This window comes from Phaethon aethereus (assembly GCF_964289735.1).
Source record: "Phaethon aethereus genome assembly, chromosome: 1".
In the NCBI taxonomy this organism is placed as follows: Eukaryota; Metazoa; Chordata; class Aves; order Phaethontiformes; family Phaethontidae; genus Phaethon; species Phaethon aethereus.
In genome coordinates this window covers 24,131,280-24,154,162 of record NC_138575.1, presented here as the reverse complement: position 1 = coordinate 24,154,162, position 22,883 = coordinate 24,131,280, and the positions used below count along the sequence as shown (strand labels likewise).

Here is a 22,883-nt window from a genome sequence, read left to right as displayed (position 1 = left end):
TGTGCAGTACCTGTTTGAATGGCATTCACAATACCTGTGAATACCTGCTGTTATTCCATCTGAGTTCAGTGGAATTTAAAAAAGGACAATCAAGTCCTGTGCCTTTCTTCCCTTCATTGTTCAGCTATTATTATTGTACTGTAGTAGAGAGGAGGAAGTTTTATATAAAAAACAGATTTATGCAAGTGCTGTTATCAGTTCTATCAATGAGCCTGATAACATCACTTTAATCCTATCCATACATTTCACAGTATCAAGTAAACATGACCTTGATAATCACCATGAAAACCGTTCTACTAGAGTCGTGTTTCTGGTAAACTAACAGATTACTACATTACTCTCAAGTCTGGAAAACACCATTTTAGGTAGAGAAAAACTCAAACTGTATGTACATACTGAAAAACCATGTGTAAAGTTAAGAAGATATTTCATAATTAATCCATTTTTATCTGGATTACTAGGAAAGAAGTTAACATTCTGCTACTGTTAAATTCTGACCCTCTTGGCTTAGTTTATATGATTCTCTCAATTGTCATTTTATCTTTTGTTAAGAAGCTTCAGTATAAACTGAAAGAAAAATAGGTTTTCAAAAAATAGATGTATAAGACCAATTAAAGACTTTTTTTTGCAGAAGGTGGTCATATATGTATTGAAATTATTGCTTTTGCTGGGCCTTCTAATCTAATTATTCTGGTTTCTTGAAAGAAAGAGCTTACAGTTATGTAAAATTAAATATTTGTACACACTAACTTACATGCATATTTAGTGTTAACAATCTAATTAAAGATTTATTCCTATTAGTTTTATTTTTTAAGAGTAAGCATAAAGCTCACTAGTCTGTGTGAAATCAGACTTCCATCATTTTCTGGTTCCTGGTATTTCCATCTTTATGAGATATGAATTTAACGTTCACTATCCCCTACATGAAATTTTAGACTTTAATTGTATTTATCCATTGTGTTACAAATTTCACTGGCTTTATATCTAATTAAATTTTTGGTCTGGATCTGGTATTTTATTGGATGTCCAACTTATTGGCATATTCTCAACTACACAAATGATGAAAATTCTTAAACAGAATGGTCACAAGGGGCTGAAACACACATCAACTACTGTGCTTAACATAACTAACATTGACATTGAGTCACCATAATTGTCCTTGAAAATGTTACTATTCTAAAGGAAATATAGGTTAATGTGGCATTGATTAGGTGCGGATCATGAGTCAAATCCCAGATGTGGTATGTGATGAGCTTGTACATGTGTTATTATCAGGGCTCAGCCTATGCATGGCAAATTACCAGTCCACAGCATTTTGTTATATTTGTAAGATCAAAATCTTGATGGTGTTATGAAACCTATGCAAAATTGGAATTATTGTAGTAAGAGGTAAGAAAAATTAGACGCTGAATATCTACTCAGAGCTAAGATAAAAGCCTTTTTAATTTGTTTCTTCTGTCTTTCATACATGTGTTCACCTGTTTTCAGTAAGGTGAAAGCACTGTTAAAGCTACAACAAAGGCTATTTTTGTACTGCTTCCAACTTGGCAGGAGCTAACAAGTACAAGAAGTCTCACAAGGCCATCACAGAAAGAGTTCCAACCCAATTTCTAAAGAGTGTTCTATTAAAGATTTTCTGTTTTTCTTAATAAAAGTGTACAAGATAGTTGCAATTAACTTTCCATTACCCATAGATATATTTTTCCCAGTATGTGGGTTTATCATATCATTCCTAACTGAAAAAAAAAATCCCTCTTCCTGTATACTTACAAACATATTCAATTCTATTTTTCAGTGAGTGATGAATTTGCTTAAAGATATTTCCTATCCAGTTTATGTTATCCCTAGTTTTGCTTTATCCAAATTAAACCACCCCTTCCAATCCCCAGCAACCTAAGGATTTATAGGTTTTTATTTATATTTAATAAAATTTTATTTTTATGTAATTTATATCAAGTGCAAGTCACCTCATTGTTTTGAAGCGATGGCTGAAAGGAACAGGGTGCTGCCAGGCCACAGGGCAGCACTGGTGCTACTCACTGAAAGATTCACTGGTCAGTAACACATCAGCCTGCTCTGGGATCTGTCTAAGACCAGACTTCAGTCTGAAATGGAAACCTGAATGAGTTTGTAGGCACATAACTTCTGTGAGGATGAGCTTTTTCTTAGGCATCCAAGTCCAAAAATTGCTACATATCCCCTCATTTTGAATGCAGAATAATGGACTATATTGAATACAAGCCAAGATGCAGGAGCTGCACTTGGCTCAATCCATTTTTTTTATAAGATCCTGTGGTGCAACATTTTATGTGTATTCCTTGAATCCACAAATCCATTCTTGTTGCATAGAGAGAGGCTTGCAACCGGTCAAAAGAAATATGCTTGCTTTTAATGAACTATTAACCTGTTTGTGGCCTTCTTCAGATGCAGTGTGGCTGGGCACTAGTAGTTGGTGCTTGACCATCAGCGCATGAAGCAGTTGAGAGCATGATTAAACTGTAAGATGTATTATCTACTTTTTCTTTTTATGCAAAACCATCAGTCAGATTGGATGCTGTCCTGTGCATAATAATGACATGGAGGAGCCCATCTCACAGTTACACTTATAGATGAAACACAACTGTGAAAGTTTATAACAACTTAATACCAAAGAGCAATCTCTTTCTTACTCTGCAAAGATCATCTAATAAAACTGGAGGGATTTCTCTTTAACTGCACTTGTCGGCGACAACTAGATTTTTTGGCACTGAACAAATCAGAGCCAAAAGATCAACAGTTTTGTGGAGTGAATCTGATTTCTAGAAATACAGTCGATAAGGCATAAATTTCTTTCCAGATTACCTCTGAAACATTTGTGGTCTTTCACAAACTGCCCTCTCTGATTACCAATTATCTTTTTTCTAAAGTAGATGAAGATGGCAGAGTCATTTAGCTAGCTGTGCTTCACAAAATTGTTTCTGCTTCTCAGTTAGAATTAGTTACTTGTCACAGAAGCCAGCAAGTAGCCAAAAAGGTCTATTTAAACTTCCTTAGCACATATTCCTTCTTCATATACCTGTTACCAGCTCTCTGACATTCTCCAGGATGGGGTAGGAAGCAGATCACAGGCAAATTTAATTTTTATGGCAGCTCTTTCCTGTCTTTGGGAAAGAAGCTATCATTCATCGCGGGGCCAGAAGCAAACACATCAGACAAAGAAAACGCTGGTGTTTTCCATTATGTGACAGGTGCACATCTCTTCAGTGTACGCACTAGGTATGCCAGCTCAATGCTCGTACTGGAACAGACATGCAGTCATGCAGAAAAGAACAGGGTATTCAACCTTCAGGTGCACACATGAGCATCTCACTGAACTGAAAAAAATGGCTTTATATTTTATTCAATAATCCACTTCTTTCTTAGAGAAGCTGGCATTTTCTCTCTTCTTGATATCTCCTAATAAACTTATAATTAAAATCAGTGCTCAGTGCACATACTTAAAGTGATAGTGGCTTAATTAATATAAAAGGAAACAGAGAAATGAAATTACAACCTAAAGACTGTAGGCATATCTTAAAACAATAAAGTTGAGTCTTTAAAATTACATATGCACTAGCTTTGTACAAAGTCCTTCATGAAGCAAGAAGTATACTTGCTGAAATTCAGGTACACACTATGCTGAAAAAAAAAATCTAAACAGGGGTTAAAATTTTAAAAAGTAGCTACATTCAGCCCTCCACAAGATTTCATTGAGTGGGTAGCACAGTCTGAAAGAAATCTTCACCTTAGCTTTTATGCACTTTAAGCTGCCAGGTAACACCTACATGTCGTGAGCAGGCAGAAGCAGAGGGACCTTTTCCTTTCAGTCCAAAGGGGTTTCAGCAAACCTTTGCAGATGCATTTCACCTCAAAACAACTTGAAAGAACTTGGGAGCCTTGCTTCTCTTTCCTCTATCATCCACTTCTGGAGCAAAGCAGCTAAACAAGGGAGCAGATGACTAACCCACAAAGTATGCTACAGTCTTAAATTATCGAAAAGAACCTGAACAGCATCTCAGAGAACAGAGCTCAAAGTATCTTTTTGCACAAGAAACTGACTCAGTTGACTATAGTAATCCCTTCTGATTTCTTAGTTAATCTAATGCAGTTTAGATAATTATGCTATAGTATAATTTAATTCCTAAGAAAGTCAGTACCTGGCCCGAAAGTTGGTCAGAAACTTTTTGATAAATGTTTTTTTAAATGCAAATCTGGCTGTACAGTTAACAGTCAGTTCTGGTATTCTTCAGTTTAAGAAAGTGGGAACAGTTTAAAAGTTGTGAAATTACCCTCTTTCATTATCAAAACTGCTCTGCTTCCAAAATTCAATCTAATCTAAGAAAGAGAGAAAAGGTTGAAACTGAAAAAAAGCTTTCTAAATGTCCACAATATTTTAAATGACCCAATCCATCATTTTTGTCTCATTTATTAACTAATAAATTTTTTTCATAATTTTCACTTATGATTCTAGCGAGAACAGGGGAGCTTTTCCTCAGAAACATCTTTTGGAATGGTTTCCCACAAAGTGGCTTTTGAAAGAAAAGAGGATCTCTATATTTAACTGGTTTCCCATTAGGGACACGTTTTGCCCTTTATGCAGCCACACTGGAGAACTATGACCATTCCTTTGTCCTGTTGCACCAGCTCATGGAAGGCCGGGAAGAGAAGAACAGATTTGTGGGGCTGCTGCAAACATTATTTATTCAGCCAATAATGCGGCCTCAGCAACATCCATGCAGTGCATTGAGCGTCTTCACCAGCTGGAGGCAAACAAGCTGTCGCAGGGCTAGGCAAGGAACAAGGAACTTCCCTCGCAGAGGGAAACGGAGTAGAGAAGATTGGGCAATAAATTACAATTCAGTCGTACTCTTGTTCGTGTTTTTTTTTCCCACTCTGCTTCTACAACAGAACAACAAAGTCCTAGTTTGTGTTAAAGATTAGGTCACAAATCCTAGGAAATTATCAAATTCAGAAATAATTTAGCTCATGAAATATTTATGTTTGGAGAAAAATTAAATGAAAAAACATTAACAAAAACTTCTCTTTTCTTAACATACAATTTCCAGTGAGAGGGAGGGACATTTCTATCAGACAACCTGGTGAATTTTATCTAATTTTCTATTTTCCAAAACATGCAAAAATTCAAGTACTTATAATGTTGCTATAATCCTGCAGGTTCTCCCATAGTCTAAACATTCTGAAAAAATCAGCAATAGCATAGAAATTGAATTTTCAACAATGATAAACTGATGAATGTGGAAAGTATCACTTCAGCAGTCTTCTAACTTTGGAGCCCATAATAATGAAAATTAGAGACTGTTCCAAATATCTGTCAGATTAATCCTCATGCTATGCACAGTGTTGGCACTAAAGATTCTAGCTTAATCAAGCCAAACATTATTCATACAATAGAGGAAAAAAATACTAACATGATAAGTTGTCTTTCTGGACTTTTTCCTGTGATGTGTACTGCATGGACTACCTGTAGAGCTAGATCTCTGAACATGATCAGGATTAAAAGAGAATGCTTTGAGGAGAAGAAAAAGCTCAGTGCAGTCTACTTCATTAACACAGTCTGAGGCATCATTAAGATGCTTTGTTTTCTTACAGTCACAGGAATATATATAGTCAAGAATTCATAACATAACTTCACATAAAAAAAGATGATTTGTATAAACTTTGTAGAAATGTAAGGGGTCTCTACCTGAATTGTCATTAGTAGTTGGTTTTTTTAAGCTAAAGGACGTATCTTACTAGACTGATGGAACTATCTCTCCCTCCCACCGAGAAGTGAATATCTCCCTCTTGACAACTACAGTAGTGGTTCATAAGTCAAGTTAATATTGGGATGCTCTTAGAATTGTTTCTAGCTTCTTTTAATGTTAGTAACAAACAGCAGGATATAAGCAAGCATAAGATCCATATGATGAGTAAATCCAAGATGAAAACATCTGGAATAGTAAGATCATAAGGATAATAACTTATGGGAAATTTTCTACCATATATTAAAACGTATTTTGCCTCTATTGCAGTTATGAAAAGAGAGATCAAACTTGTCAGAATAATTGGAAATATATTAAAATTTATCTGCCTTGTTAGATTACACCTTGCAATTGCTTCTGGTGGGAGAAGAAGGAAGAAATCATTCAGCATTTTCTATGGTCCTCTTTCCTTAGCAGAAAACACAACATCTTTCACAGTGTGGGAAACAAATACTCCTTTTCTCATTCAATACAGAGTATTTCCAGGTTAATATAATAAATTATGTCTTTATTATCTGTGAATTAACATGATTCATCCACCTGGATGAATTTACCAGATTCAAAACTGGTAAAGGGAAGGAAATTAAAAAAACTTCAGTTTATCAAATAAGGATGTACTTTAGACAGCCATCTACCCTCAGCTGGTGTTTGTGCAGTCTGCTATTGTGACTTAATTTTAACCAGAGGTTCATCAAATATCTGCTTTAATCACTCTGCTAAATTCAGTCTTTTTTCTGTGGCATTCCAGTCATCACAACATTTCAGACGTCTCTATTCCAGATGATCCCAGCACTTCCAGTGTTTTGCCATGTACACGTGTGTGACAAAGATGAAGGCTATATTCACAAAATGCTTTCTTACAGAATTTCGCTCCTTTGCCTTTAAAGCACCTCACTGACATTTACACAAGTGTTAGAAAATTGTTGGTTTATGTCTTAGGGATATATTTTTCATTCAGTACAATGATGCACTGGAATAATTTAACTATTTGTAGTGGGTTTCCTTTTCGTAAAACAGCAGCTGTCAAAACACACTTGATCATGAATGGGCAAAATAATGAATTACACAAAAAAAATCACACAGGATTTAAAGTCAATATTCTTATTGTACTCTGCAGAACATCTGTAAAAATTACAATCTAAAAATGGCATGCTTAATAGCACAAGGGTTTTATATTTTGCCGCTTGAGATTAATGACAAATAATAAACATGGAGTTCCATAAAAACCACAAAGCTTGGGTTATAAAGGTTATTTTGGATTGGTATTTAACCTTTTAATATTTGGACGTAGATAGATATTATTTTTAATTTCTTAAATATTATATAGTAGTTTTGTCAATTTTATATTAGTTTTAAACTTACACGTAAACTGAGATAATATATATGAGTAGAAACAATATCTGTTATAAAGGACAGATAAAAATGTTACAAATGTCAAGACTGTAAATCAAAATGTTCCCACAGAGTCTTGTCAAGTTACCTTAATGTTACCATGTTTTCTCTTATGGATATGTCACACCATGCAAATTCAGACATTTAACTCAGCTGTATTAACCCCCTAGAAAGCCAAAGTTCCTCATATGCATATCCTCCACAGTGGACAGACAAGAGTTTCCCATCCTGTGCTTCACAGCAAGAACATATCAGCAAGATTCAGCCTGTCAGCAGAAAAGTACTTATGCTTATTTACATGCCCTTCATCATGCATATTTGAAGTTTGATGGACACCAACACTCAATTTATGGACAACTGCACAGGCTTATACTCCTCTAGGTCCTATCCAGAATCTCTTAGCAAATTTACACTTTTGTGAATTGATCCCAAGGCCACCAAATGTAAAGGTAGCCTTTTCATAACGATCTATGTGTTTTGGATCTAGACACTTGTTTTTAGCATTAATGGTTCTATTTTTTTGTTTATCAGTAGAAATATTTTGATAGTGAAATAAAAACAAAAGCATCTCAATACACTTTCTAATTAATCTGTGTTCATGGAATACTTAATTAAGTACATATAACCTCTCTTTCAAAAAATGTGTAATGACTTCTGCTATTGTTGTAAACACTGGTAATGTTTAGGAAAATAAAAATTCCTCAAAACACTTTGGAAAAGTTTTAACTACTCTTTATTCAACCAGAAGTGTGTCTAAAGCTAGTAGTTCAATAGAATGCTAGTTGGAAGTACACCTGGCTTGTAATGAATGCTATGTTAAATTTTATTACTGTCAACATTTCAAAAAAGGAATCACTACTTTTAAAAAGTACTTGAAGTTCCCCAGCTTACTGCTGTGTTCTCTCTGAAGAAACTCAAGCCTTAAGAAAAAATAATTTCAGGATTCTAAAATAAACTACAAAGTGAGTAAACACCTAACAAAAGTCCGTTTACATTTATTTTCTCTTTCATTTCTTTCATCCTGAAAAAGAACATAATACCAAATTTCAACTAAGATATTCTACAATGTATCAGTTTGTTTTTAAAATTATTCTTTTGGTGTTACGCATTAACTGAGAAACCTACTAGCAACTTTGAGTTTTTTCAGACAATGTATATGTGTGTGCACTAAGATATTACATATTTGTCCTATTCAGACAAGTAATTTAATTGTATGAATACGTGAACTATTATGATGATGTCTGTAAGACTCTGTGTGGAAACATGTTTTTATTTGCCGCAAAAAGTAGAAGCACTGTGAAAATAATTATTTGATGCACAAAACTACTGTATTAGCATATTAATTTGGTTTTTTCCTCCTGAAAGTCATTATCTGAAGAATAACAAATCATTTAGAAAAAAGGGCAACTAACAAGTGAAACTTAGTGTTAGAAGCCGTGTGACTGAGTATAATTTGTGCGTTCAGTTTTGGGTTTCATAAAAGAAATGCAAAAGAGATGTTCATACATTTCTTTTGTTATAGATACTTGCCATAAAACTGACTGGCCCAAGCTGTTAAAATCAAAAGTACCACACATTTATACAACAAAGTATTTTTCTGACTTAAGCCTACATATACAAAAAAGTCAGAATTTAAATACAATTCATCTAAAGATGTTTTCCTATATCAAACAGGATTTTTTTTATCATTACTTGTTGTATCTGTGATATGCCATTACCTTAGTACTCACCCTGACTTAATCCAAAAGGCCATGAAAATCAACCCTGATCCAATTCAGTAAGCTTTCTTACTTCAATTTTTAGTGAGTAAAATGTTTTTCTGCCAAACTTTCTTCCCCATATAATTCCTTTGCTTGAATTACCAGGTATTTTATCAAGCCATACTGACCTGTTCTTTAATTCTGCAGGCAAGAGTGCCCTCTAAACCACAGACATGTCAAACTTCTGTGCAATTATAAGTGGATACGTGTTGACTTTTCCAATTAAATTAAAATGTATATTTTAAAACATTATAAAAAACACCTGCTAGGAGAAAAGGGGAAAGAGTTTATGTAAAAACTGATGACTTTAATTTCTTTTTAAGATTTTCCAAATCTCGCAGATTTGCAGTTTTGAAGACTGATGCTGGTATTATTGCTTTTTCCTACCTAACGTGTCATTTCCACCACTATCAGCTAGATTAAAAACTCACACGATTAAAACGTCACAGATTAAAAACATGGTCGACATTTACCTTTGCCCTCCCATTAGAACTGAGAGAAGGAGAGTTAAATGTCTGACACATTTTGTACCACTCACCATGATTGATATCAGGAAAGATCCATGCCAATTGAATGAGGAATAACAGATATCCAAGCACGTAACTTTTAATTTCTCATTAAAAGATCAGGAAAATATTTTCTTTTTGCTCTGAGATAATAATTAGTGAATTATGCACCATATGATTTTACATACACTTCATTGACTCCTATTCTTTTTTTTTTTAAAACTATATATGTCAACCAGGAAAAAAAGTAATTCTTTTCACTCTGCCCAGGCATTCTTCTTCATTATTTTTGACAAATGTAAGTTGATCTTCTTAGACTTTTGAAATGCAACCATTTCTATCAGATCCATGGGTGATAACAAAGATTTATAATGCTTCAGGTAACAGGCTAGAGCATCACTGAAGGGTAATAATAAATGTTAGAAGAAACAGTCATTTAAGGATATATTGAGAAAATGTCAACATTATTATGCCAGCCACACCACAATCGCATTCACTTTCTTGTGTTAAAATGTAGGAAACCTACCTTTTGAATCATATATTCTATTATCTATGAATTCTGAGAGTTTGTTTGCAATTATCTTTCAGAATTATTCATTTGTAAGAGTGAAAATGTTGTAGTGCTATAAGAATTGTGAGATGAAAACAGAAAAAGGATAGTATTTGATTTGTAAACTTATAATCACTTACCTTCTCTGCTGATTGGGCTGTACCAAAAAAGATTGGAATAAAAGCTAACCAAATTATGCAGGTTGTGTACATAGTAAATCCAATGGGTTTTGCTTCATTGAAGGTCTCTGGAACCCCTCTTGTTTTAATAGCATAAACAGTGCATGTGACCATCAAGAGAATACTGTATCCAAGAGAACAAATGAGAGAAAGATCTGAAATGTCACATTTGAGAACGCCCCTTGCATTTTCCGGTTCAAGTGTCCTCTGCTCTCCGTAGTCTACGATGGTATGTGGTGGATCGATAGCAAACCAGATGAAGACTCCAATAAGCTGCATGGATATGAGGCTGAAAGTGATCACCAGCTGGGAAGCTGGACTAATAAATTTGGGAGCTGTGACAGATTTTTTACCTTGTTCAAATATTCTGTGAATCCTGTTTGTTTTGGTAAGCAAGGCAGCATAGCTGAAACACATGCCAAGTCCTAAAAAGATCCTTCGAAACGAGCAGACCACTGTGTCAGGAGTTGCAATCATTAAAAAAGTAATGGAGTAACAGAGAAAAATCCCAGTCAAGAGCACATAACTGAGCTCCCGTCCAGAAGCCCTGACAATCGGTGTGTCATTGTACCGGACAAATGTCACAATCACAAAGGTGGTGGCAATTATACCGAGAATAGCTATGAAGACGGGCACTATGGCCCAAGGAGAATGCCACTCCAGTTTGATTATAGGGATAAGCTGGCAATCCGTACGGTTGGCATTTGGTCTCTTATTAATGGGGCACAGTTCACAGTTGAATTCGTCCACCTGGTAATGGTACCCCTCACAGCGCTCGCAGTGCCAGCAGCAGGGCACTCCCTTCACCGTTTTCTTTCTTTCCCCGGCTTTACAGGGCAAGCTGCAGACAGATGCTGGATGAGTGTGTTCTCTGTTAGCCCACTGCATGTCTTCTACCTGTGGGTATAAAAAATTAATGAGCCTTCTATTTTTCCCCATTTATAATATCCTAATCCTGGCCACAGGTTTGTCATAAATCACTACATGCTGACAGTACAAATACAGTTTACCATAATAAGAAACCTGTTTCTTTCCCTTGTATTGACTTTATAAAAGTGTTAAATGATTGTGTCCAATAAATCATTCATGCCACAAGCTTGATGAGTGTCATTAGTTTCTATTTACCTCTTTACTGCTGACCAAATTGACGTCTGTAAAGATATTTATTGACTCTAGGTTAGTTTAAAAGCAAAAAGCCCTCTACATAGTGCTTTAAAAGCTAATCGCATGCAAATATAAATATACCAGTAGTTCTCAAACACTTAATTACAAAATAAAGCTATGTGAGTTTCAGATAAGTTTGATGATGTAATGAAAAAGATTAAAATCTCCTTGCATCATCTCTGACAGAAAAAAAAGAGTGCCAGAAAAAAGATCCGTGGTGCCACCTCTTCCACAAATGTGGATATTTTATACTTTTCTGCTTTCCAAGTCTTGAAATACAGGAGTGGTTTGTTTACATTTCTAGAAGGTAAAATGAGTATATACTGCTTTCTGAATAATAACGGAAAAAGTCGTCATGGCTACTACTTTAGTCATCCTGATTTCAAAAGTCCAAGGATCTTTTTGTAGTACAGAACAGATGCACACAATGCAATCTTGTTTTGGAAATCCCAGATTTCTCCACAGCCGCACATTAACAAAATATACTTTTTTCATCCACTTATCTATTCTTCCTGCATGCCCTCCAAATAAAATCTGAATAGGAAACTCACGGATTTAAAGCATCTCCTGTTTAAAATTATTGTCCAGTTTGGTCCCAGCTCTCCTTAGCCCACCCTTAGTAAAACCACGTTTTGCCAAACTGAGTAAACCAGAACAGTGTGTGGAGCAAAGAGCTACTTGTAGGCACCAGAATGACTCTGAGTTGCTCTCATGCTCCACCTTTCATGCCTTTGTTAGGTGGTAAGCACTTAAGGACAAAGGACTTGCCTTGTTCTTGACTATTAAGTACTTAACACTTTTGATTCATTTGGAGGCTTTATTTATAAGTGGAACAGCAGTAAAAATGTTTTCAGTTTCTTCTGGAGGAGGACAGAATGAGGACAAATTATCAAGAGGGATAATTTTGGCCTTAACAGTTTATTTTTCCAGCAATTTTTGAACGGATTTGAGAGAAAATCACAATGTAACATTGCCGGCCTCATTTGCCTTCCTCAGAGCGCCGGAGCACCAGTTGCAGCACCATGCAGGGTGAATAAAGCAGCAGCAAGCAGCCAGGCTTTTTGTCTCCTTTGTCCACTCTTCTGCACAGCGTAGGACTTTGCTCTTATTTGCCGCTCAAAGGGGCATAAAAGGGACCACACAGTAACAAGGAGACAAGAAACTTGCTCATACAACCAGCTCTGTGAATCCCCAGAGTCACTTAAGGACTTCAGTGGGGTTTGGATCAGTCCTGAACCTACAGAAGGTAACCATATTTTGTATCAAGGACTGTGATAATTACACAAAATGCGTCATCTGGCGACTACCTAAAAGGAAACTATTTAAGTAAGGAGCTTCCTAAAAAACATAAGAGTAACCCAGTTGCATGAAACAGCTTTGATAGATCCCTAGTAGAGCACTTGACACTCTAAGAAAATATTCTCCTCTGCTACAATCTTCTGATTTTAATCTCTGAAATTCTCAAAGCCTGCATAACCCCTACTGTTTCATCTACTAGACAAGAGAGAAAACATGTTATGATGAAATCAGTGTGATAGCAAAGACATATTCTCCTTCACAGTGTTGTTAGGAGAATAAATACATCAAAGCTTGTGATTTAGTCAGAGACTATGATAATGGGGGCAACAGGAGGCCATGGTCATTAATCCAGATCTCTGGATAAGTTTGGGATGACTAAAAAAAGAACAGTACTGCATATTTGACAGATTATAACACACAATACAGAATCACCAGGAGAGTACACAACACCTGATCCAGCATAAACTTAGAATGGCATGGACAGGCAATATCTAATCTGGCAGAAAGCCTGATAGGATAAAGCTAAGATGTCCAATTTTTTAAAGACATTTGAACTAGCCAAGTGAGTTTATACCAGATCAGCATTTAATACCATGAGGCTACAGTGTTTGTTATCTGGCATTAAGCATCCTAAAGCCGCATTTACTATATTGTGAGTCCACGGCTTAGATAGGTACACAGAATTCCTTTGTGTCTTTCAGAGTTTCTACCTTAATAAAAGAAAACAGAAAAAAATATCCTCTTACTGTACAGCTACTTATGATTTCACATACTTTTGTCTTGACGGTGCTTTAATTGACTAAAAACATGTTTAGAAACTCTTTCTGGTTAGCAATATATGAGAGTGCCTCAGGTTACGCATCCCACTGGCACAACTGATAATAAATTCCTATTTCTGAAGGTCACTGGTAAAGATTCATATTAGGTTTTTCATTCTAGTACATCTGACACATAAACTACACAAGATATAATTTCCAGCATGGCAATATAGGGTTATGAATGTTGGAAATCGTGCTGCTTAAACAAATGAGTTGGGGTTTTTTTTAATTAATTATGAATATAAGGACTATTAGCTGTTAGTGATGGAACGAGTCAAACAAGAATGGGCTTTTATAGCATAAAAAAATTCTAAATCAATGTAGAGAATAACCAGAATGAATAGCTGGTGCAGGTGCATCTTACAAGGTATACAAGTTATGCTTTACAATCTGTCTTGTCCAGATTACTTTTTTTAAGCAAAACACACAGTCACCTTTAGGTTGACCTACATTTCTGAAAAAACTCTTAACAAAAATGTTAGGAGTTCTTGCTCATGTGTTTTTTATTTCATTTTTTATCTAAACAAGGAAGAGAAGATATATTCCCAAGAAACGTTGGCCAGTGTTTGAAACTGAAGATCCTCTTTAAGGTACTTGCACATCTGAGAAAATTCTGGCATTGTAGGATTTTTACTCTGGAGGTGGGTGCAAAGATGGGATTCCCCCATGAATCCAACCATCCTGACAACTCAGTTCATAGCTACATTAACAAGCAATATGGCACAGTAAGAGCCGATCTGTGGAGCAAAGATGTTGGCTCTAAAGACTTGATGTTCACATTGGTCAGCATTTGAAATTAGAGTCTGGGAAGGAAGGTAATATTGAACTATTTTTGACATAGTTCAATGGACTGAACACCCAGTAATGATTAAAGAAGATTAGATGTCCTTCTGGAAACCATCTTCTCTCTTCATTTCAGCCAAAAGCAATCCAGTTCACATAGCCTGAGACCCACTCCACAATGAGCAAGTGTGGTAAGTGGGAATAATTAGCAGATTCATTTCAAAAACAGACCCTTGATTGAAACCGAAATCCTAATGTGTATACACCCTAAGATTGCAATTTAGACACTACTGTAATAGAGGCAGAGTAAAGGGCAGAAGAAACTATACCTCGGAGTGAGCACTGCTTTCATTGCATCTGAACAGATCTGCTAAGAGTTTCTGTATATGCAGCAATTAAAGACTGAAAAGTCATGCTGGTTCATTCCCAGCTATCCATAACCTGCAGCAGTCTTTGCCTGTAATGTATTTTTGAGCTATTATTTTGCATAGTATAAGTGTGATAAAGAAATCCAGTACAAGACATAATTACAGCAATGGTCTTAAAGCTCTATCAGTTTTTTCAGTCATTGAAAGTCTGTACCAAAAGAGCTGGCTTCTCAAACCCCTGCAGAAGATTCACCCGTGTCATTATTTTTCTATCCTTTGGTTATAATACTATTGATTCCACTTCTTCTCTGAGGTTAACTTTAGACAATAAATGATAGTAGAAACTGTTAAGAAACAAGAAAGTGAAGGAAGATCATTTGGGAACAGAGACCCAGGGACATTGTATGATTTTCAGAACTGCTGAAAACCTGTAGTAGTCATAAACTTTGAAGGGAGTTGCTGGATTCTCAGCCTCTTTTGAAAAATTTTTTTTTCCTGTAGACATAAACATTTAGCAGTGGAACTTCCAAAAGTGCCAAGGGGAACTTGTTCAATCCAGCTAATTAATTAGATGGGACTTCAGTGCCTTATCTGTTTAAGTACTTTTGAAAATCCCACTATGCTTCCATCTTCAGTTTTCACAATCTAAATACTTGGGAAAACCTGCCCCAAAGTGATTTAGAAGTTCAAATGTTACAAAACTGACTTCAGGGGAGCTTAACTTTAGGCACATATTTTAAACATGATTCTCATGAGGGAAAGGAGCTGGCAAAGCCAACAAAGCCAGGCAAAAGACAGACAGAAATTAAGGTGTTTTTCTACATTGAAAAAAAAAGAAAAAGTTCCCCATCTCTTCAGCCCTTACTGATCAACATATCTGGGTCTGTGGCACTCTTTATACTGCTCAGACCTTGCTAAGGCTGCGTGAGTCTCACATTATTAAGTAGCCTTAGGTAAACATAGTTTCTAGAAGACTTATTTTGTCACCTTCATTTTCATGTGACATCTTCTAGCTGCTGTTCACTACAGGATGATACATGACAAGGCAAAGTTCATTACTAAATAGATCTGAATTCATCATCTAGGTCAGATGGACTGGAATACCCTAGCTATGTATCTATTATTAATAATAGTTTAAACATTATTATTAATTTTATTTGTGTACATTCTCTGACTTTGGAAAGTGTCTGATAGATTGATGTGCTATCATGAAGTACCTCACATTTCCCTAAGATGAGGTTCCATTTTTTACTATTCCAATACTTACCGGAGTGAAAACATCAGAAAGAGTATGACAGCATGTCTGTAAGACATGTATTCATTTTCTATGAAATGCATCATGATACACAAAGAGAATGGCTTCATTGCTATTTAAATAGACATAAAAATCATCTCTAGATGAGGTAACTGCCTGATGGAGCTGCAATTTGCTTTAATTTGCAGCTCTAAGATTCACAGTTCACTAAACCATTAAAATACAGACAAAATGCCATTTCATATCAAAACCAAGAAAACACCTCTATCCTTCATAAACATTACAAATACAATTTCCTCTAATATCTAATAATAAAACTAAAAATTAATGATGTGAGAACTGGGCTAAAACAAGATGAGATTTACATGACACAGTAGAAGTAGCACATTCACATTCCTGGCACCTATGTTCTTCCAATAATTAAGCAACTCATTCATTTAGCAATGCCCTCAGCAACCAGAGGAGACTGATCAAAAATGCTGTTAATAGGTCACATATAATTTCTGAACCATTTATGTGTGCAAAACCACTCTGTTTTCCGTTCTTAATGATCATGGAAAAATTTAGCACTTACTCGCATAATTCAGCAACCAGTGACAATATAAAGGCATTTGGACAGCCTTCAGAAAGTTTATATCAAGGACATTGGTGGATAATATTTTGATGTTTCTGATTATGTTATATTAGCACTTGCAGGAATTTTCATTTTTGAAATTTTATCTTCGAGCTAGTTATTTATTAAAAATAATGAAAAATACATTTAAGGATATTATTGTAATGAGTAGAATTATACAAGATCTGGAAACAGGAATGCAAGTAGTGCATTCTACCAGACTTGTGGAAGCAGGCAAACTTCTTATTCTGTAGTCAGTTCGCCAAGACTTGCAGAAGCATCAAGGCTGTCACATATAAATTCATACAACTTTTAATAGATATTCAGATCCTTAGTTATAAAAAGACAAAGAACTGAAATACCACCTCCAGCTGTCACTAAGAGTTGTTCTTATTTTTGTCTCTAGTTCCTGGAAGTATTTCTCTTCTGACAAAAATCTTCATCAGAAGAGCATAGCAAATGAGTGAATTAAGGCAATTTAGTCTAATATTTAGCTTTTTCAATTGTCTAATGCACCTATTCTCACAGTAAAAGTTCAAGTCCCTAATGTACCTTGTCCAATCAAGTCATCTGAACCATCAAAAACCAAAATTAAACTGAAACTGGTTCAACTAAAGAGGATTCATTAGGAGCTGAAATATAATGATCATTACATTCACTCTGCCAGACAGATTATATCCCTCTAGAGAAAAGCTGGGTATACTTACAGACTAAACTTACAAATATTTAAGCAAGCATGTGCAGAAGGGAAATAAGTCAAGGACAAAAAAACCCCAGTTTTAAATTAAAAAAAAAAAAAAGAAACAAAAATCCCCCATAATGAATCCAGATTGTCAATGGCAGTATAAAATCACTATCATTACCAAATTTGCCATAATTGCTGTAAATTATTTACCTAATTCACCCCATACAGATGTTTTCCTAAAAACTGAGATGTCATTTTCTGGAATTTCAGGCCCAGACATTCCTAGGTGTTTACAAAGAACATGGGATCATATCTTTGGTTTTACCACATACTGATTGAAAATTAATACAGTTGACTATCAGTTTGAAGAGGAGTCTGAGAAGCTTGACAGATGCAATGACCATTAATGGGCCACTCTGAAATACTACAAGGAAAATAATTTTTTTTTCTTTTTCTTGAGGAACAGAAGCACAGGTTGTTGTTACAACTCAGATGGAAGTTGATTTCTTCTAACTGTGAATCCACCTGCCTAAAGTTTTTCCTAGGCATGTCATCTACCATCTCTACCTCACAGCTCCCCTAAAGGAAAAACAGACCGTTAAATTTACCATCATTTAAATTTCAATACCTATTTACATGCATGTTTGCTTAATTATTTATATCTATGTATAATTTAAAATGTCCCGGACTACAGGAAGGAAGGAGATATTTATATTATTTGAAAGAAGTTCTACAGAACAGTTAAAGAACTTTGGTCTTTAAGCTTAGAGTTACCCTATACAGCCCTGATACAGTCTGACTTTCTCAGTGACATCCAGCAAAATATCTAACCTGCTTGAATCTCAACTTTGCAAATGGCTGGAGGGAAGATGTCGTGCAAACAGGAGTGGTGGAGGCACTTAAGTAAGTTTAAAAAGGTGGGAAGAAGTTTAAGTAGGGATATAACTGATCTCTGTCTCTCATGTCTGGAAGGTTTTTTGCCCACCAAGTACTTTATATTTTAGAAAGCTTGATTAAAAATTTTTTACTTTTAAAAGTGAGCAAAATTTTTGCACAGAATTAATACCAGAAACATCATAACAATCCCGTGCTTCCTCAGCCTGTCAAAATCTTTCTTGTCATTTCCCATTTCCCAGTACTACAATATCTCAAATCTCTGGAACTACTAAAGCTAAGAGAATGTATTTTTAATGTTCTGGCCATATTAACAAGTCATTCTCAGGGCAAAATAATTAAAGAGAAGAATCCTCTGAGATAATGCATAGAAACAGAAAAGAACAGTGTAAACAAATATAAAGTTTTTATGTTCATAAACAGAAAAGGTTTAATACTACCCTTGCTTTGTCGATGGAAGTACGTTATTTAATGTGCTGATGAAATAATTTTACCTCAAAGAAACCAGACCTACTAGTTAAGTCATATAATTCCTGACTGCTGAATACTTACATAGAGGAGCATACTGTGGAAACCTTAAACAGGGAATCAGCATCTACATGTATCATAATCTACAAAGAGTGTTTATTAGTGCTATACAGACTTAAAACCACAGTCTTAAAATGCTAGCCTTTGAATGGTTTGGGATCTGTTTATTTTACTTTTTTTTACTTCTACTTTTCTCTACCTGTGGTTTGTTGGTACAGATGGGCTGCAGAAATGCTGACCCAAAAGACCCTTGGTACAAGGGTAGAAGGAGCTGCAATATATTCCCTTCTTCAATTTGTGAACGAACAAACTTATTAATGTGCATGGAATACCTGCAAAACAACATTTTATTCTCAGGAAGACTAGCACAAAGTGCAGAGATTAGCAGCTACTCTTACTGCACTCTGTAACTATCAGATGGAATTTTAAAGCAATCTGGTAGGCACTTCTATTCAATATAAGCAAGATTTTTTTCCTTTCTTGGAAGCATGATTCACAATTCATTTTTAAGCTTTATTTACAAATGAGACCAACAAAACAAAACAAACAAACAACCCACCACAATTGTTTACTTAATAATTTTATGATGCAGAAATATCCTATACAAGAGGACATCAGCAGACTTCAGTTTTTTGGAAGTGCTTTGTATGATCTATTGTCTATATTTTGAAAATATATTATTACTATCAATGGAGCAGACTGCAAATCAGGTTTCCAAAGTTATCCTTTACACAGACCATTTTCACATAGGCAATCTCTATCACATATCCTTACCTAAAGGCCCTCACTGCCCTTACATGTACCTGACAGGCACTTGGAGAGGTTTTAATGAACATATACATATAACTTATATAACACAGGGATTGAAGTCATCATATGCTACCAAAAGCAGACTGTACTATAACTTTGCTTATAATTAAACATGTTAAAATAAAAAAACCTGTCAGATTCAGATTTTTCTTTATGAAAATGCTGTTTTGGGAGGAAACCTTCTACCATCGCTCTTTTTTGTCAAATGATGGGTTTTGATCGGCTCTAGTACTAAGGCCATTTAAACCATAAGGTTTGGAAGTACTTTTTTCTTCCTGCAGTTGATCATGCAGAAATAGCCTGCAAGCATACTTCAAAAAATTTAGTGCTTTGAGAAAGGAAAAGGAGCCTAGTTTTGGCAAAGAATTTTTTAACATCACTTTCCTTGTGCCTGGAGAATAATCTCAGTTCTGCCCAAGGTCCATGCCATCACTAGTTTAACAGACTAGTTGCATTTCTTTAAGAAGCTTTTAATATCCATAACAAACATGCTCCCTCCCAAATCTGTTGCTTTTATTTACAGTTACTTAAGTTAAAGTTTGAGTTGGCCTGTTCCAAGTCCAGTATTCCGTAGTTACTCTATTTCTCTCCAGTCTGTGTCAGATGTCTTTCATTCCCAGTGGTGCTCAGATTCTTCCCCACCTCACAGCTCGGAGTAAACAGAAGGAACACGAGGGCCTAATCACAACACCCATTTGACTTTAAAGGAATCTTACATGGATTTTTTTTTCTTTAATTTTAAGGATAATTTGTTGAATAAATCCTACCATTTAATTAAAAAAAGTAGTCACCATTACATGCTTTTAATAATTCTTTTGGTTTAAAGGTGAGTTTCTTTATCAAAACAAAAAGCTTGGAAATTCTGTCCCCAAGCACGCGCACGATGGCCTGCAAAAACACTGGGCTAGACTTTCAGGAGATTTATATCAGTCCAGTAGCTTCAGTAAAGTCATGCTAACAAACACATGACCCATACACATATTTAATATTATTTCACATATTTAATACTAAAGACATTATCTATCACCTTTTTTCTTATCTGTAATATTTTGTTATTTTAAAACTAGAAATTAACCAATATCAAAAGCCTCACTTCAGTATGAAAAAAGTTGTTGATGGTTTTGTTTTAGTTTTATCCCGTCCCATTGTTTTTAAATTGTTTAATCTATTTCCTATTTCTTGGTCAGTGCAAAAGATGTTGTGCATATGAGACTGAAGAATGAGTGCCTCTAAATTCCAACCTGCACAACCTTTCCTACAAAATAACACACAAACAATATATTATTTTTATTCCCACACTGCTCACAGACCAAGACCTCAATTGTACTAAGGGCTATACAAATCTGCAAGAAAAAATGATGGTCTCAATCTTAAAAAATTCACAGTCAAACCATAAAATAAAAGAAAGCAGAGGATCATCAGAATACAGAAAATAACATCCTAAAAACAATAAGGCAACACTGATCAGCTTCACAGTCAGCAGCCTTAGCACACCTCCAAACAGATGCTTTTTGAGGAAATTGTAGCAAAAAGATTTTTAACGAGGGAACTGAAAGAAGAGAGCAGGGCAATTTTGCATATATTTCCTGAGCTTTCCATCCAAGCGTAAGCGGCAGCAAGACAGAAAGCACAAAGGCAATAACTTCATCACTGACCTCTCAAAGAATAATAGAAAACAGAGCTGGAATATCCTGTGATCCTGTGCTTCTCAGCCTCCAAGGAGTGTTTCAGCAAAGTGAAGCACTTAAAATTTTGAGCAAAGTTGTCTTCACCTCAGCAACCTTGTACCTTAATTGACTATGACAGAGGAACAGACAAACTCGGTTGAAATACAGGGATCGAGTTTATTTCCCTGTCTCAAGAAAAGAGGCACTGTACCTAAACCATTCCTGACATTATTTGTCCAACCTGGTTTTAGGAAAAAAAGCTGTTAATTTGTCTGGTACATTCTACCCTGAAGCACTGCAAAATCCTAAACATTGAGATGTATGTTTTGACATTACTTTAAGGTGGTTTTCCACTGTAATAGCTCATATCTTCTTTGCCAGCTCCTCTTAGTGAACCGTCAGATCTTTCCACGACACTAATTTTGAATTTGCAGCACTACATAAACAAAAGAAAATCACACTGGCCCTTTAAACACATTTTCAGCCAGGTAACAAAATCACATATAAAAAGTCTGAAAGTCTGAACTAGTTCAGAACTGGCAGAAAACAGACTGTGTTTTATACTGAGATTTTCAGCAGCAGGGGAAGAGCTCTCTGCCAAGTCTATGCTGCTGCTTAGAATGAAGAGTCAATAATTAAATTGAAAATTCTGTGGAGAGACTTAGTGATCTGGCAGGCAAAAAATAAGCATGTGGAAGAAGTTTAAGCTAGAGAAAATACCACACAGCACATTTAGTCAGAAAAAGAGGGGAAAAAAATCTTTGTTACTAAGGAAAGAAAGATGACCGTGTTCAAAACAAGAGTACTTCAGGGAGTCACGAGTTTTCATATGGACCGAACATATTGACATTTATTCTACAATATTTAAAGAAATGACTGAGGAGGTAGAACTTGCAAATGGGAAACTAGTGCTTGTGCTTCGAAAAGGGGGAAAAAAACAGCAGCCAAGGAATTATCAATCATTCAGTTTAACTTGAATTCCCAGAAACGTCCTGAAAGAACTAAACATACACATTTAAAAAACACAGAGAAAACAAAGTAACAGCCAAAAGGGATCTGTCAACAATGAGCTGTCACGTTTCCTTCAGTGAGAGGGTAACAGGCACTGTGGATGAGAGGCAAGCAGCTAGGTGCCATTTATCTTAACATTAGAAAGATTTTTGACACCATCTCAAATTACACTCTCAGTCATAAGCAACCTATTGAAACAGATCTAGCCCCTTAGGGCTAGGTGCAAATTATATCAGAAAGCAGTGGGAAGATAAAATTTGTCATTGATTCACTGTCAGAATGGAAGGGATGGTACAGGGTGGGGTTTGGAAAGGTCTATTCTTAGTCTGCTATTATTCAATATTTAAAATAAACACTCAATACAGTTTGGATGATAAAATAGAGTATATAGTGATCAAATTTGGGCAATAGCACGGGAAAAAGCTGAAGCTATGCTGAAGGTCAGGACAGTTATTCCAAATAATACTGCAGAGAGTGAAAAAAAGGAGCATGCAGTTTAACACGGACAACTAACAGGTAGCACACTGTGGGTCAGGAAGGACAGAGAGATAGCAGCTTTCTAGAAAAAAAAAAAATCAGGGCTCTAGTGGATTATTATATGTTGAACAAATGTCATACTGTTACAAAAGGGGCAAATGTCATCCTGAGAAATGCAGATAGATAAAATGATCTTTCCCCTCTACTCTGCAGTCATGAATACATGAAATGATGTTTCTCCTATACTCTGCACGAGTGAGACTTCAGCCAGAGCACTTCGTGAAGGCTGGATCATTGTGTTTCAGTGTGAAGCAGAATCAAATGGGGAGGCCAGAGGAAATCAG

General features: G+C 35.6%; 1 protein-coding gene across 1 annotated transcript in view; it reads right to left on the bottom strand.

The window, feature by feature from the left end:
* The window catches only part of GRM8 (glutamate metabotropic receptor 8), a gene marked incomplete at both ends in the record, with an annotated part of 360,871 nt that overhangs the window by 41,104 nt on the left and 296,884 nt on the right, over positions 1–22,883 (bottom strand). The window contains one exon of the mRNA XM_082011400.1: positions 10,129–11,064. Coding sequence (XP_081867526.1) covers positions 10,129–11,064 — 936 coding nt within the window. The remainder of the gene's footprint in view (positions 1–10,128; positions 11,065–22,883) is intronic.